Source organism: Tiliqua scincoides, chromosome 2, assembly GCF_035046505.1.
Source record: "Tiliqua scincoides isolate rTilSci1 chromosome 2, rTilSci1.hap2, whole genome shotgun sequence".
Taxonomy (NCBI): Eukaryota; Metazoa; Chordata; class Lepidosauria; order Squamata; family Scincidae; genus Tiliqua; species Tiliqua scincoides.
In genome coordinates, this window is record NC_089822.1 from 79,720,558 (window position 1) to 79,737,204 (window position 16,647).

The 16,647-nt window shown below is 43.6% G+C and overlaps 1 protein-coding gene across 1 annotated transcript in view; it reads left to right on the top strand.

The window, feature by feature from the left end:
* The window catches only part of CNTLN (centlein), a 248,268-nt gene that overhangs the window by 36,675 nt on the left and 194,946 nt on the right, over nt 1-16,647 (top strand). The window contains exon 3 of the mRNA XM_066615164.1: nt 35-119. Within this exon, the coding sequence (XP_066471261.1) occupies nt 35-119 (85 nt within the window). The remainder of the gene's footprint in view (nt 1-34; nt 120-16,647) is intronic.

A 16,647-nucleotide genomic window follows, 5' to 3' on the forward strand; every position in this document is an offset into this window, starting at 1 on the left:
TAATAAGTGTCAATATATTTTTTGTTGTTTCTAGAGAAAAGCAGAAAGCTGAACTCAAGGACAGGAAGGTTTTAGAGATTTTGCAAGTTAAAGACAGCAAAATACAGACTTTGGAACAGGTCAGTATTATGTTTAAACTACAACTGAGAATAATTTTGTGGCAATATAGTTTTATTAATTGTGGCTTGAATTCTGCTTCCTGGTGTATACAAAGTAATGATCAGCTGCTGGAAGCTCCAAGGGATACTCTGACTTCCCTGAGTACCATTAACTGACTTTCCCATTACCAATCTAGAGACAAGAGAGGACTGTATCAATAACTCACTAACAGCCCAATCTTAAAGGTGGCGCAGCTGCTGGGTGCAGTGGCACCAGAGCGGCTACTGATGTATCCTGCAGCCCTCTGGCAGCCGCCGGAGGTCTCCTTGGGGGAAGAGGACTTTTAGCCCCTTCCCCTAGGGCAGGGGTGTCCAAAGTTTTTGGCAGGAGGGCCACATCATCTCTCTGACACTGTGTCGGGGGCAGGGGGAAAAAAGAATTAATTTACATTTAAAAGTTGAATAAATTTACATAAGTTTACATAAATGAATATATTAAAGATGAACTTATATTTATGAATGAAGGTCTTGCAATAGTTCAAGGCCTATAAAAGACCTTGCACAAAGCAAGTCTGACCTTTCCTCTGCTGCCGCTACTGCATCACAGACGTGAAACAGCAAACAGTGGAGGGAGCCCTCATCCCACAGTTCACAAGAGGTCAAATTGTCGCCCTGACACTGAAAGCAGTTGCATCGGGCCACTGTGGGCTCCAGCAAGTCTCCGGAGGGCTATAGGCTCATTGGAGACTGGGGGCTCCCTGAGGGCCTCATTGGGAGTATTCAAGGGCCGCAAGTGACCCCAGGGCCAGGGTTTGGGCACCCCTGCGGAAAACCCCAAGCACTGCAATGGGGCTTTTTAAGTCTGCACTAGCTATTTTGCCAGTGCAGACTTAAGAGACTCCATTCCAGGCCTTCTGGCCTGACATGAAGTTCAGGATCCAGTGAAGCAGTGGTCTGCCGCTCCTGCCCCCTCCTGCCCTGGTTCCTCCTCTCCTCTTCTGCGGCCCTCACTGCTGCCCAGAGCTCTTACTTAGCTCCAGGCAGCTTCCGACTGGCCTTGGGCTCAGCACAGACTTGGTGCAGGATGTTGTGGGCGTGCCTTATGGCATGTTTGTGACACCCAGCACTGGCGGTACGCTCATACTGCCAGCACTAAGGGGCTCAGAATTGGGTTCCCATTACCAACCTAGAGACAAAAGAGGACTGTGGAGGTAGTGGTGACTGTGGCAATAGAACTTGCTGGCAATCATTCTATTTTCTCTCCATTCTGTCTTTGAAATGTAGAACTACTTATAACTTATCTGGCCAGATAATGACTTGCTAACAATGGTTAGAGAGGCAAAAGACTAACTCAAGTGCAGCGGTGGGGTCGTCAGACCAATAGCTGAACAATTTCCTGCACGTTATTTGCTATTAATAATTCTGCAAAGAGGTGACACAGTATGTGCTTCATCCTATGATCTTTCACCTGCAGTTCTTCTTTTAACAGTCATAATTTTTTTCTCTGCATAAAAGTTACTATCTCAAAGCTTTCTTCAATTCATCTGTACCCTGTCTTCTAGGGGTGCACTTAAATCATTGTGTCAAGTTGCCCTCAAATGTACTAAATATGATCTGTCAGTCTGCACTGGTTGACATTTTACCTCATTGGTAAAAGAGATTCCTTTTTAGTCAAACTGACTTTGAATTGTGTATTTCTAGTTGGGGATAACTGTTTAGTTTGTTTGGATCTGCACCAGATACAACCGATCTGATCCTGTGTCCGGGATTCATCTGTACCCAGAGCTGAATTTCACTTTCTTCTCTTCCATGAAAAAAGTAGATTACATTGTCATTTTAGATTGATTCTTAAGCAGTTTCTAATTACTTTCTACACATGCACATACTTGGTTAAAACCATAGCAGTAAAGAAGATGAATGATATATTAAAGCCTTAAGAGTGTCTTTCTGTAAGCCCTTGTTTTCTCTGTTCTTAATGTTCAGTTTTCAGAAACCCTGTTAGTGCTGAACACAACCACTTGGATGCAGCAGAGGATCTACTCAAAAACCATTAAAAGGCTCTCTTTAATTTTTTAAATGCACTGTTTCCAGATTTAAATTGTGCCTAGCCAAGTATCCAAAAGTGAATACCAAAGATAATGTCATACCATATATTTTTCAAAAGGCCTTGGTAATGAATTTGGATAAATTCTTGCTAGCCGTATATGCAAGGAGAATGGAGCAGAGCTTGATATGCATACAGCTGATGATGAAAAGGACAGCTGCCTTTGGAAGAATTGGTTTCCCAAAGGCTATATTGCAATCCTGAGTTTCATAAGATATACTCAGCTTGAAAAGTGCCACCTTATCAGTTTTATTGCTTTTTTGTCTTAATCTTCCACAACTTGCAGTACAGTACAGCATATGCTATGAGGTAGGCTAACCTAAGACTGAGTGACTGCTCCAGGGTCATCATGTGGTCTTCATGCTTGAGCAAAGATTTAATTTGGATCTAACCTCTATTTCAGTGTTTTCCAATGTATGGATTGGGACCAAAGGTCATGAGCCCATGCCAGGTGGGTCATGACCTTGGCCTTCCCATCTGCCCTCACCTCCATTTGGTTCCTAATTGGAGCTATTCTGGAAGCATGGAAAGGCCCCAGAGGTCTCTTCCAGGTTGCACTGGGCCGGCAATCCACCTGTAGGCCACTGCAGGCCTCAGAATTGCAGACACTGAGAATTGTGCAAGACACTGAAGTTCCAGTCCTGCTCATGGGGCATCTTATTCAGCCACCTTTCTGCCTCTGTGATTTCAGCAAGCATTGTCCACATACTTACAAGCATAACCTGGCACACAAAAGAGCTAAATGCTTGCTTTCCAGGAAAAAAATAGCTGTAATACTTTTTAATCTGAGGATTCTGAGTTCTCTGCCCAATAGGTGTTCTGTACTTTTTCTAGGCCTCCCTGTGGGGGAGAGGAGCCCGCCCGGCCTTTCCGAGGGGGACCCCCTGGTGGAGGCATCAGACTAGTTCCCCCACAAGAAGGGGGGGTTGCATCACCTGGTTCCCCCTCTTTGGGTTGGCAGCATTAGCTAGTCAGGAGCAGGGGCTGCTAGCAGCAGATCCGCCTGCCTGCTCTGTTAACTCCTAACTGCCTTGTCATCCCTGGCCTCCAGGTTTATGTAGGGCAGACCCCTCCCCTTTGGCCCCTCCCCTTCCCTCACAGGGAGGGTACAAATAGGGCCTGTCTCTGGGCCTTTCCTCCCCTGGGCTTACCACAACTCCTCCCCTTCCTTTCTCTGTTTCCCTCTCACCTCCTCTCACCTGGAGCTGTGAGGGTTGTTCCTGAGAGGGCTGGGAAGGCTGCTGCCTCTGCTTTGGTCCAGCAGCTTTCTCCTTTGGTAAGTTAGGGACTTGCGGGACGAGGGGAACCCCGACGCATGCTTCTGTGGAATCTCAGCATACAGTTTATTTCCACTATTGAATGTGGACAAAATTGTAATCTGCTTCTCGTTTTTGGAAGGCAATGTCTGGTTTGTCTCCGAAAAATGGAAGAGACTTTCCAAGGCTTCTGCAGGCCAGTCTGAGTCCCATAGAGACCTGTAGTGTGGGTCTTTGGCCTGACGTGACCCAGAAGAGGCCTCTGGGGCCTCCCCTTGCACCACCAGGGGCATCACATTGATTGAGGTGGGTCATGGCACAGTAAAATTTGGGAACTGCTGTTCTATATCACATTGGCTGGCTGTCAGTTGCTGCTGGGAAGCTATGGCTCTGTCTGGGGGAATTCATGCAGCAGCAACTGCATGTCCCCTGAAGCCCTCCTAAAACAGCTGTGTTCTGCTATTCATGAGATAAGACCAGGTATTTCATGCAGCCCACTACTGGGCCTGATAGACCATCTCAGCCTACCAGCTATTGTTCCAATGTAAATTTGTATTGACAGAAACTGGAAGTTTTGAGAAGAACTGTCTATTTACAATAACAGCTAGATGTTTTGAGGAAGACTTTTTTTAAATAAGTAAAATCATTTATAATGGGATATAAGCCCCATTATAATTAGCATCTATTTGTAGCATGTTATTATTTTTCTTTTTTTGTTCCATAGTGCAAGAATTTCTTAGCTTTACAGTGCAATTATATGGTCTAGCCCAAATGGGTGCCACCATACTTAATCTTTTACTGCTAGTTTCTGTCCTCTCCTTCCCAGAAGCAAGCACAGCTGTGGACAGCTAAGGAGAGCTACAAGTAAGGTGGGGGGAGAGTAGCTATTTACTATGGTTGCCAGACTGGCAGCCCAGAAACTGTACTACACAAGAAGAAAAAAATAATATACTTGAATAAATGTGTTAATCCAGCTGTTCTCAATCTCTTAGTACCATGACCCACTTGTCCTCTGTGGTGGGTCGCAACACAGGAATGACTTACTGAGAGGATGGGGAGGCTCTTTTGGGTTGCGCTGGTGATCCACTCTATGGCCCCTGTGGGCCCTGCGGGAAATGGCCTTGGAAAGCCATTTCCGGTTTTCAGAAACAAATTGGAAGTGGGTTTCTGAAAACCAGAAATGGCTTTTTGAGGCTTCTGCAGGCAATTCTGAGGCCTGCAGAACCCAGTATCATCGAATCATAGAATCATAGAGTTGGAAGGGTTCTAATAGGTCATCAAACCCCTGCCTTAGAATAGTAGAATGTTTCACTGGCCTGGTGCAACCCAGAAGAGCCTCCCCATCCTCCTGGTGAGCAATTTGGTTTCTAGAAGCCAAACCAGATTTGGAGCCAAACTGGAGCAAGGGCAGGGTGGAAGGCCAAGGTCGTGGAAGGAAGGCCAAGGGCAGGGTGGAAGGCCACCAGTGGATTGCAACCCACAGTTTGGGAAACCCTGTGTTAGTCTGTTGTGTTTGCTGCAGCAGACTAGCATGGCTACTTTTCTGGAAGATGGAATCACTTAGAACTCTCTTAAAACTGTATGACCTAAAAATGTATGACTTTTGTTAAAGTCTGCTTTTCTTTGTAAATAAAGAAGTGTAGAAAAAAATATTTCTCTGTCCTGAACAGCTCGTTAGTTCATATCCTTTGTTTTATGACTTGATACTGGAGGCCAAGGACTGGCAAGTCACCACAGGTGTCGGGCGGGTTAGAACAGACAAAAGAAAATATTTCTTTACTCAGCGTGTGGTCGGTCTGTGGAACTCCTTGCCACAGGATGTGGTGATGGCGTCTAGCCTAGACGCCTTTAAAAGGGGATTGGACAAGTTTCTGGAGGAAAAATCCATTATGGTGTACAAGCCATGATGTGTATGTGCAACCTCCTGATTTTAGAAATGGGTTATGTCAGTATGCCAGATGCAAGGGAGGGCACCAGGATGAGGTCTCTTGTTATCTGGTGTGCTCCCTGGGGCATTTGGTGTGCCGCTGTGAGATACAGGAAGCTGGACTAGATGGGCCTATGGCCTGATCCAGTGGGGCTGTTCTTATGTTCTTATTTCCTGATCCATCTTGGTGACCCTTTACTCCTATTTATACCTCCCTGATCTCTGCAATTGGCTTAGAGTCAGTCCTCTAATTATAAATATTTATAACTCTACCTACCAATCAACAAATTAGTATTCACTTTCATTTAAGAAGTATCTAAATAATATATTGACTTTGTAAAATTTAAATCAGTGTTTAAATTGGCCTTTTTTTCTTAGTGATCTCAATCAGTCTGTTCTATTTCCTGCTTGGGGGCCTTGCTGGTGGCTTACATGATGCAAGATGATGATGATGATAGGGTCTGGGGAACAATAGTTATCTCTTATGTTGAATGGCTGCCAGGTACCTGTGGAAAAATAAGCTATCCATGGTGGTAATGATGGCTGATGGGTAGCAGTCACAACAGATAGTTCCTGTTACTAGGTGCTTATTACCAGTTGTTAAATGAGAGTTGAGAGGGGGTGGTGTCACCTGGTGTCAAAGAAGGAAATTTCCAAGGAGAAGGCAGGCTGACCCAGGAAAGTAGTGCATGCACACACACCCTTCCTGCTTCCCATGTTTCTTTTATTGGATGAGCTCCTGAAGTGTAAAAACTTTGGTTGAATGTGTCCTCTGCCACCATCCCAAGCTATAATCACAAGAGGGCCAGCTGGAACAAACCCCCTTCCCAGGAGAACATTGAATGCCAGCGGTCTCTAGCAAAAATCAGTCCCACAGTAGTGAAGAGACGTGACTGTCCACTGAAATACCTGTGAATGTGAATGTCAGGCGAAGGGTCAAAATGAAACTAGTTTATTAAAAGTCTAAACAAAAAGGATTATACAAAATGGGAAAAGAAATGTGAGTAATAAAACCTACGAACAAGCTGATGGAAAGTTGTTAGTAAAGAAAGGTTTTTCACCAAAAGAATGCAATAACTGTTAGTGGCCAGCAGATGGAGTGGGATACTACTGGAGCTCTGTAAGTGAGGAAGGAAATGGACCATACATGATCCTGACACAAAGCCTTACACAGTTCTAACTAGATAGCCCCTAGCTTAATCTACTTACATTACACAAGGAATCTCCAGTCCTTCCAATTGTGGTTTGACAAGTGAGTGCTCTCCCAGCAAATGGGTCACTCAGGCAACTGGTAGAGAACAACCCCCCCTTCAGTGGGCTTGTAATGATGTCATCAAGTTACCTGATTGGTTGGTTGGCAACCTTCAGTCTCGAAAGACTATGGTATAAGCCTGCAGCATCCGGTATTCCCAAGCGGTCTCCCATCCAAGTACTAACCAGGCCTGACCCTGCTTAGCTTCTGAGATCAGACAAGCTTGGGCATGTGCAGGGTAACAGTTGAAGGAGGGGAAACTATCTGGTCATTCCCTCCCACCCCTTGGACCAAGATAGACAGGTTTGCTACCCAACTGTTAAGCTCATGCCAATCTCAGCAGGGAGCTAGCCATTTTAGGCAGGAATGTGAGCCAAATCTGCATCTAGCATATGCTCTCTTTCTCCCTGGTTATGGCGTTTCGCAAAGACAAAGAACAAAGACTGAGTAGCACAGAAGTTTCAGGGGAGTGAAAAACTGTCAGATAACAGAAAAATATAGGGGGAAACTGGAGAATGCAGTGGCTTATTCACACCTGCGTACTCTTCCATTTCACATTCCTTAGCCTAGCTCTCTTTTCCCCACATTGTTAATTACTTGGTAATCTTCCTAGCTCCACTTGAGGATTCACCTGTTGAGGTCATGATGATGTCCAGTGTAGGGAGTTGCAGTGGAATTCTGGCTGTAGTTTGATTGCTTAACTCCACATGACCTGGCTATCATTGAACAAGGAACAATGGAACATGGGTGTTCAGCTTGCTGTGCTGATAGAGCAAATATAGCTTATTCATCAGTCACTGAAATGAGGGGAGGGGCTATAGCTCCTTGTTAGAGCACCTGGAAAGTAGGAAGCCTTATACAATGGTACCTCGCATAACGAATGCCCTGCGCAGCGAAAAACTCGCAGAACGAAAGCGGTGTGCGAAGTTTGGTAACTCGCATAACGAATTTTTATGACTTATGCTTCGCATAACGAATTTTTTTTATTGTCCTGGTTTGTCTTAAGGGGGGGATCTTCATGTCACTTTATGATCCCGTCCACCCTAGTAAGGGGCGGATCTTCATGTCCCTTTATGATCCCATCCACCCTAGTAAGGGGCGGATCTTCATGTCCCTTTATGATCCCGTCCACCCTAGTAAGGGGCGGATCTTCATGTCCCTTTATGATCCCGTTCACCCTAGTAAGGGGCGGATCTTCATGTCCCTTTATGATCCCGTCCACCCTAGTAAGGGGCGGAGCTTCATGTCACTTTATGATCCCGTCCACCCTAGTAAGGGGAGGATCTTCATGTCAGCTTGCTCCCAGGAAAGTGTGCACAGGATTACAGCCTTCAAACTCCCCACTCAGCATCCCCCCATTGCTCATTTACCCTCTCACTGCCCCATTTCCTTCTCGTTCCCCCCCATGATCATCGCAAAAGCAAGCAATTGAGTGCAGCTGCTGTGTCCTCCCCAGCTTAGAGCACAATCCTGTGCGTGTCTCAGAAGTAAGTCCCATTGTGCTTACTCCCAGGAAAGTGTGCACAGGATTACAGCCTTCAAGCTCCCCACTCAGCGTCCCCCCCATTTTTGAAATCCTCTGTACAGTATGTATGCCTTTAAAGAGCACTTAATAAACACTTTGTAAACCAAATTTGACTTTGTTCTGACTTTTCTTGCCCATAGGAACGCATTAATTAAATTTCAATGCATTCCTATGGGAAAACGCACTTCGCAAAACAAAAAACTCGCATAACGAAAGGACTCGCGGAACGGATTAATTTTGTTATGCGAGGCACCACTGTACTTAGTCAGACCACTGATCTTTCTTGTCAGTACTGTTTACACTGACTGGCAGCAGCTCCCCAGAGTTACAAGTAGGATTTTTCTTCTCCCCTACCTGGAAATTCTGGGTGATTTTTGGAATAAATCCTGCCCCTGGAAAATTCTTAGCTGTTAACTACCAGACCCGCCAATTATCTTCTTTATTAGGCAGTGGGGGACCAAAGGGTAATTAATTCATTTTGAGTCCAAAAACCTGCAACTCTTCTTTGTTTACTTTAAACTTCAAAGAAGGGGATGTGATGATGAATATAAATTGCTACTGAATTCCCCCCCCCCCCCAAAAAAACAAATTCTGTTTTTCTAAGAGTGCAATCCTAACCACACTTTCCTGAAAGTAGGCCCCATTGAACAAAATAGGACTTACTTCTGAGTAGACCTTGTTAGGATTGTGCCCTAAATTAATTGATTCTAATCAGTGGTTACATTAATGCAGTTACTGATGGGGAAAGATTGCTATTAAAGCTATACCATTGAAGATTGTTTTATATCTAGTAGTGTTATGGAGACTAAATTGTGTATGCAAGATGACCCCCAGTTCATGATGAATATTCCCTTACATCTTTGGGGCAGCTAATTGGCATTTGTTTATACACTGCCCTTTGGTCAGATTGACATTGGGTCAGCAAATTGTTAAAACCAGACCCTCATTTTTTAAAGCAGACATCTGCTGTGAGTGTTTGGGATAGAGTAGGTTATGAGAGTCAGAATAAGTAAATTAAAACAAATTTTATTTTTTATGTTTAAAATGAAAACAAATGCCATTTTTTAAAAATATCTTTTATATATAAAAGATATATATACCATGTCTTTATTAGAGGCACAGGGATCCAGAAGTTTATAGAAAAAGTTAGCTTGCAATGTGACTGTAAGGTCTATGAATCGGGTTCAGAGTTGTACACTCTGCCTGGTTTACTGGAGGTCATTACATGCTTGAAGTGGATGCTAATCTGCATCACATGCACTGAAAACACCTAGAAATTAGTGATGTTTGAGAAAGAATCTAGCATAGCATGATTCAAACTCTGTTTCTCTGAAGAGGGCCAATTTTCCCAAGCCCTCCCATTTCCTTTCCTCTTATAGCAGATTTTGCAGATAGGCATACTCGACTCAGATGCCCAGGCATAACTTAAATTAAACGGGTCAAAGGCTTAGACTTTGCTCATTGTTGGACTACCAAGTGGGATAGTTGTATTAGTGTGTTACAGCCAAAGCAGCAGAGCATTATAGCGCCTTAGATATTAACTAAGTTATTGTGGTATAATTTTTTGTAGGTCAGAACTCACTTGCAGATACATGAAATGGTTCCTGAACTTAGCTATATATTACCTGACTACAGAGAGAATAGTATTTTTTTTAATACTGAAGACAAAGGATGAAGCAGTGGCAGGTGTGTCACAGTACTACACAGAGAACAAATAGGCTATGTGTACTTTGTACTTAAAAAATTTAAATTTTCTGCCAATAAAAGTAGAATGATGTGACCAGAATTACACAAAGATGTGTGATTTGTTCTGTATAATTCTTCTGTTGTTATGGCAAGAGGCAGAGAATTGTACAAGTGCCTGTCCTGTTTATGGGGCATCTTATTCAACCACCTCTCTGCCTCTGTGATTTCAGTCAGCCTTGTCCACATACTTACAAGCAAAGCTTGATGACCAAAAGGACTAAATGCTTGCTTTCCAAGAGAAATAAGGAACATTTTTTTTCTCCAAAGAACCATTTATCTTATCTGTCACTTTCTGCTTTCATGGATCGTCACTAAAGTTTTTTTAGTTTTTCAGTACATTTATAGTTCTAGATATTTTCTGTGAAGAAACTGATTTAATTAAAAAATTAGTTACTGCTATGAGCTGGTGTGTCCTGTGTGGAATATTTTTATTCTTAAGGTATACTTTTGCTGTCTTAAGTTATATGATCCTTAGAATGTTTAATAATGGTGGTATTTTAAGCATCAGGTTTTTTTTCCAATTAATGTTGACTTTACACTTCCATTAATTTATGCTGCCCTCTGTAGTCTAGGTATATCATATATAAGTACCATCTGCTACAGCAGTATAAACATTTTTTTTATACTTCTAGTTACTTTAATATGGAACAATTAGTAGCTTCTTTACAGTTTGTTTTAAAGACATATACTGTTTTCTCACTTCAGGTTGAGTATCCCTTATCCAAAATGCTTGGAACAAGAAGTGTTTTGGATTTTGGAATATTTGCATATACATTTATCTTTATGTCTGCCCTTGTTCCCTCCTCCCCTGTTACCTCCCCACTCCCTCATCCCCACAGCCCTTCCCAAGGGATGGCCTTCTGCATCCCACCATTGAACTAATCCTTCCAGATTGTAGATCTGATCCTGCAAGGTGTTAGAGAATCATGTGTCCTTCAAGCGAGCCTGAAGATCTGCTTGGTGATACACAGCAAAGACTGCAGAGATCATGTAGGAATCCCAATAATTAGTTAACCCAGAACAATCAGTGCCTGCGCTACTCTGATGAAGTAGATGGTGCCACCTCCTTATCCAACCAACATGTCGGCCAAGTAGTGCCCCAGCATGATTTGCACTGTGGCAGCTGATCAGAGATCAGGCATGACCAGCTCAAGCTTTGCAGCGGGGCCAGAGTCTGAGAAGCATTCTCCCGGATACTCCTTGGCCCAATCCATGGACCAGGTAAGTCAGCTCTCCAAAATTTTTTCACTGGTTAACTTTGGAAAGTATCAAACCACTTAGGTACTTTAAGGGCCCAGTGATGTCCAGCACAGGAGCAGCAGCGCTAAACGCCCAATGCTTTATCTTGTTCTGGATTCAAGCAGGCTGGAGGTCTCCTCAGGTGAAGGGGACATTCATCCCCTTACCCCCCAAGTAAAGCCCCAGTCTCCGCAATCGCTCTTCTCAAGTCTGTGCCAGCTAATTCACCGGCATGAACTCAAGAAGCCCTGTGTCAAGCTTCTGAGCCCGTCATAGGCGATAGGATTTGGCAGAAGACCTCTGCCAGTTCCACCCCTTCCTGAACTGGTCCCTCCCCACATTCTGCCCTCTCTCCTCCTTCCCCCATCCAGAAATGCCTCCCCCACCTCCCTCTTCACTCCTCTGCTTAGCTCTGTGCTTACCTCCTCTCAACTGGCAGCTGGAGGTCAATCTGTGGCATTGACAGGGCGGCACAGGCTTCCCTGCCAGCACTGTAGCCTCTCAGGGTGACACAAAAGTGCCTTATGGCATGTTTATGACACCCACTACCAGTGCTGGGGCTGCAGCATCAGCAGTAGGGCAGTTTAGGATTGAGCTGCCCCCTGGTTATAATCCAATTAAGATGCATTTCATGCTGAATGGTACAGAATTCTATTGTTGGGAGTACTACTCTATAAACTGAATACGATGTCTATGTTACTTCAGAATGAAATGATTATAAAAACCAAACTTTATTTGGGGGCTTAGGCCATAGATCTGTGCTCAGCAGATCTGTTAGGAGCCCTCCCTTCAGAGCTGGCATTTAAAACATTGAAAACCCGATTGGAGGATATAGAGCGGCAAGAGCTGTTTGCAGCCGCATCCACGACCTGTTCACCCCTCCAGTTTTCGCTTTTTCCAAACTTGGATAAACGGCCCACTTACTTATACTTCCTATTCAACTCACAGGAACAGAGAGCCTTCTCACTGGCACACTGCAATGTTATGCCATCTAATTTTACTTTTGGGGAGATACAATGGTCTGAGTGTGCAAGCAAGGGTATGTAGTTGCAACTCTCTGGACACTGAATCTCTTCTGCATGTGATCCTAACTTGCAAACTGTTTGGCATCCTGCATTCGTAGTTGCTCAAGCTGCTTCTGTCCTCCATACGTGTGTTGGAGGACCTTGTGTTACATTATCTGCTATTAGGAAAGGATGAGGTATGTACATGCCAGGTGGCGAAATTTATTTAATTTTGAGGAGGCGCAGTATAAGTGAGTAAGGGCGATGTATTGGTTTGATTTATGGGGGCTGTTTTAGGTATGGTTTAAGTGGATTGTTCTATGTTTTTATGTTTTATTTTATGCCAATAAAAGGTTCCTGAATCTGAATTTTGGGACTTATTCAAATAAAATGTATTCAAGCTATTTGTACTACTATTAGAAAGTTACAGTTTCAACTAGTGGTCATACTTAATCTTCAAATGGGTTCGAACTTACTGTCCTCACATTACCATTTCTGAAGACGAGCTCGCATGGACAAATAAATATGTGAACCTGTAGACACAGACTTAATCAGCAGTGCTTGCACTCTGGATACCTGAAGTCAGTGTCTCTGTTGATTGCAGGAAATATTTCTGACAAAATTTGTGATCACTGAGTTAATGTGGTATATTTATCCATATATCAGTGGTTATCAGTGGTGTTGATACTATCACAGATGACAGTAGTTGTGTTTCTACCATTCTGCAATAATCTCCAAATAAATTAAAGGAAATATGCTCACTTGTTTATTCGCTGGTGATGAAAATGGAGGGTGAATAAAAGTTACAGTAAACCTTTACCTTTTTTTTACTGTTATTTAATTAGCTTTCAGTTTTGATCTGAAGAAACTAAAGCTAATCTTTTTGTCCTAGACCTTGTAGTCTTTCAAAACCTTATCAACCAATTATGCTCCAGAGGGGTTAAAACAGTACTAGCTGCCTCATTATCTCCACTTGAAAATCTTTGGCTTGCTGTGCAAATCTATATTAAAGCCCTTTTTAAGAGGTTCAATTGAGAGAAACATAACTCTAGCTTTGAGCATTAATTAACATTAATACATTTTGTTCTTAACTTTTACCTTCCCTATTTATTTTTTTTAATACTTGGATTAAATTGAAATCAAATTGTAGAAGAAATTACTGTAATGATAATTGTAATTTTTGTAAGATGAAATCTCAAGAAAATACTAGTGACAAAATGGTAATTGTGCATGGGGGAGAAGAGCCAGTTATAAGACTGCAATCTAAAACTTTGAGCAATACAGGTTGAGTCTCGTCAGGGTTCTGTTCCCAGAACTTGAAGAATTGAAGAATGAAGTTGCAGATCTCTTGACTAAGGTATGCAACTTGTCCCTCAAAATGGCCACGGTGCCAGAAGATTGGAGGATAGCAAATGTCACGCCTATCTTTAAAAAGGAAAAGAAGGGGGACCTGGGAAACTATAGGCCGGTCAGCCTAACATCCATACCGGGTAAGATGGTGGAATGCCTCATTAAAGATAGGATCTCAAAACACATAGACAAACAGGCCTTGCTGAGGGAGAGTCAGTATGGCTTCTGTAAAGGTAAGTCTTGCCTCACGAACCTTATAGAATTCTTTGAAAAGGTCAACAGGCATGTGGATGCGGGAGAACCCGTGGACATTATATATCTGGACTTTCAGAAGGCGTTCGACACGGTCCCTCACCAAAAGGCTACTGAAAAAACTCCACAGTCAGGGAATTAGAGGACAGGTCCTCTCATGGATTGAGAACTGGTTGGAGGCCAGGAAGCAGAGAGTGGGTGTCAATGGGCAATTTTCACAATGGAGAGAGGTGAAAAGCGGTGTGCCCCAAGGATCTGTCCTGGGACCGGTGCTTTTCAACCTCTTCATAAATGACCTGGAGACAGAGGTGAGCAGTGAGGTGGCTAAGTTTGCAGACGACACCAAACTTTTCCGAGTGGTGAAGACCAGAAGTGATTTTGAGGAGCTCCAGAAGGATCTCTCCAGGCTGGCAGAATGGGCAGCAAAATGGCAGATGCGCTTCAATGTCAGTAAGTGTAAAGTCATGCACATTGGGGCAAAAAATCAAAACTTTAGATATAGGCTGATGGGTTCTGAGCTGTCTGTGACAGATCAGGAGAGATATCTTGGGGTGGTGGTGGACCGGTCGATGAAAGTGTCGACCCAATGTGCGGCAGCAGTGAAGAAGGCCAATTCTATGCTTGGGATCATTAGGAAGGGTATTGAGAACAAAAAGGCTAATATTATAATGCCATTGTACAAATCTATGGTAAGGCCACACCTGGAGTATTGTGTCCAGTTCTGGTCGCCACATCTCAAAAAAGACATAGTGGAAATGGAAAAGGTGCAAAAGAGAGCAACTAAGATGATTACGGGGCTGGGGCACTTTCCTTATGAGGAAAGGCTACAGCGTTTGGCCTCTTCAGCCTAGAAAAGAGATGCCTGAGGGGGGACATGATTGAGACATACAAAATTATGCAGGGGATGGACAGAGTGGATAGGGAGATGCTCTTTACACTCTCAAATAACACCAGAACCAGGGGACATCCACTAAAATTGAGTGTTGGGCGGGTTAGGACAGACAAAAGAAAATATTTCTTTACTCAGCGCGTGGTCGGTCTGTGGAACTCCTTGCCACAGGATGTGGTGCTGGCGTCTAGCCTAGACGCCTTTAAAAGGAGATTAGACAAGTTTCTGGAGGAAAAATCCATTACGGGGTACAAGCCATGATGTGTATGCGCAACCTCCTGATTTTAGAAATGGGTTATGTCAGAATGCCAGATGCAAGGGAGGGAACCAGGATGAGGTCTCTTGTTATCTGGTGTGCTCCCTGGGGCATTTGGTGGGCCGCTGTGAGATACAGGAAGCTGGACTAGATGGGCCTATGGCCTGATCCAGTGGGGCTGTTCTTATGTTCTTATTATGTTCTTAACTCATGTGGATGGCAAAAATCGCATTAAAACAAAACCATTTAAAAAACAATGTCCCTTTGCTAGGCAATTTAAAAAAGAGCCTTGCTGACCTTTTGATGTAAGGCAGAGTCATTAGGCAGACAATCCATCAATAGGTCTCTCTCCAGGTGCTTAGGCAGGCTTCACTCAGAGGCAGAGACCCCTCTCTTCACCCAGAGCGAAGTGCTGGGAAGGAATGCAAAGGTGTTCTTTCTTTCAGGTGTTCAGGGGGAAGGGATGGGTTGCTTGCATTGGAGTGCAGCTGTTCTAAGTACCTGACAGAGAATGATTGATGGATTGTCAGACGGCTTCCCTCTCTCACACTGATGAGGCTATTATTAAATGACTTTTCCCCCCTTTAAATTAAAGGGCCCTTCTCATCACGTTTAGATAAAACTGTGGGTAAAAAGCCTGTGGATAATTAGGTTATATCTGTAATAAGAAATGGAATATTATACTCTGAACATTTGAACAGTTCTGCATAAAGTAAGGCCCATGGACCAGCTGTGGTCCCCTCTCAAGGTTTATGGCCAAGGTTAGAATTGAGGCTTGAGCAGAGTTCTAGGATGTCTCCTACAGCAGTAGCTGTGATTTCATAAGCAGGAGAGATCATGTGCTGCCTTTGAAACTCTTTTCTAAGACCTTAGCCAAGAAGAAGCATCAGGTTCAGCAGGAGACAAATGACAAAATTTTCCTAGGGGCATATGTTAATACCTGGGGTCATCATCTTTCACAAGAACTCCCTGAGAGTCTCCAATTCTGTGCATGTTTATTCGGATATATGTCCTGCAAAACATGAGGCTCTAAAAGTTGTAATGATCTCCTGCACTTCAAAATTTATCGCAGTTTTCATGGGCATACTTCATATTTGCAAGTTATTAAAATTTATGAAACCGTATCATAATTTAAAATGTCATCTTTCTAAAATCTAAGGCTTCAAAACATAAGGCTCTTGAGCCAACTGCAGTCCTTTACCTTTCTCTGTGCAATTCGTTGCGGAACTCCAGATACCCATTTATTTAAGGAAAAAAGTCTGAGGTGTCAAACATAAGGCCCGTGGGTTGCAGAAGCTCTTTATCTGGCCCATGTGATAATTGCGCTTCTCCAGTTCTGTCAGTATCTTCACTTCTACTGTGGCTCTGGGAGAAAGAGACCAAAGAAGGCCTCAGAAGGCAAGGAACACTATGGAGGGGACTATTATGGGGAGTTTGGTGCATTGGGCATTTGGAGCATTGGGCATTTGGTGGGCCACTGTGAGATACAGGAAGCTGGACTAGATGGGCCTATGGCCTGATCCAGTGGGGCTGCTTATGTTCTTATGAGTCTCTGTGGTCTCTGTGGTGGTCTGTGGAGTGACCGCCCCTCAGCTGCTGAGCTACAAAGTGGTGCCTTGGCAGAAGCTGCATGCCTGAAAGAGTGGTCCGTGTGATAATTGAGCATGGTAGTTGGGCTACCAGCATGGTAGTTGGGCTCTCCCATAGCTTGAAAATATGATCAAGATTTGCATATTTTCTGTCATTTGC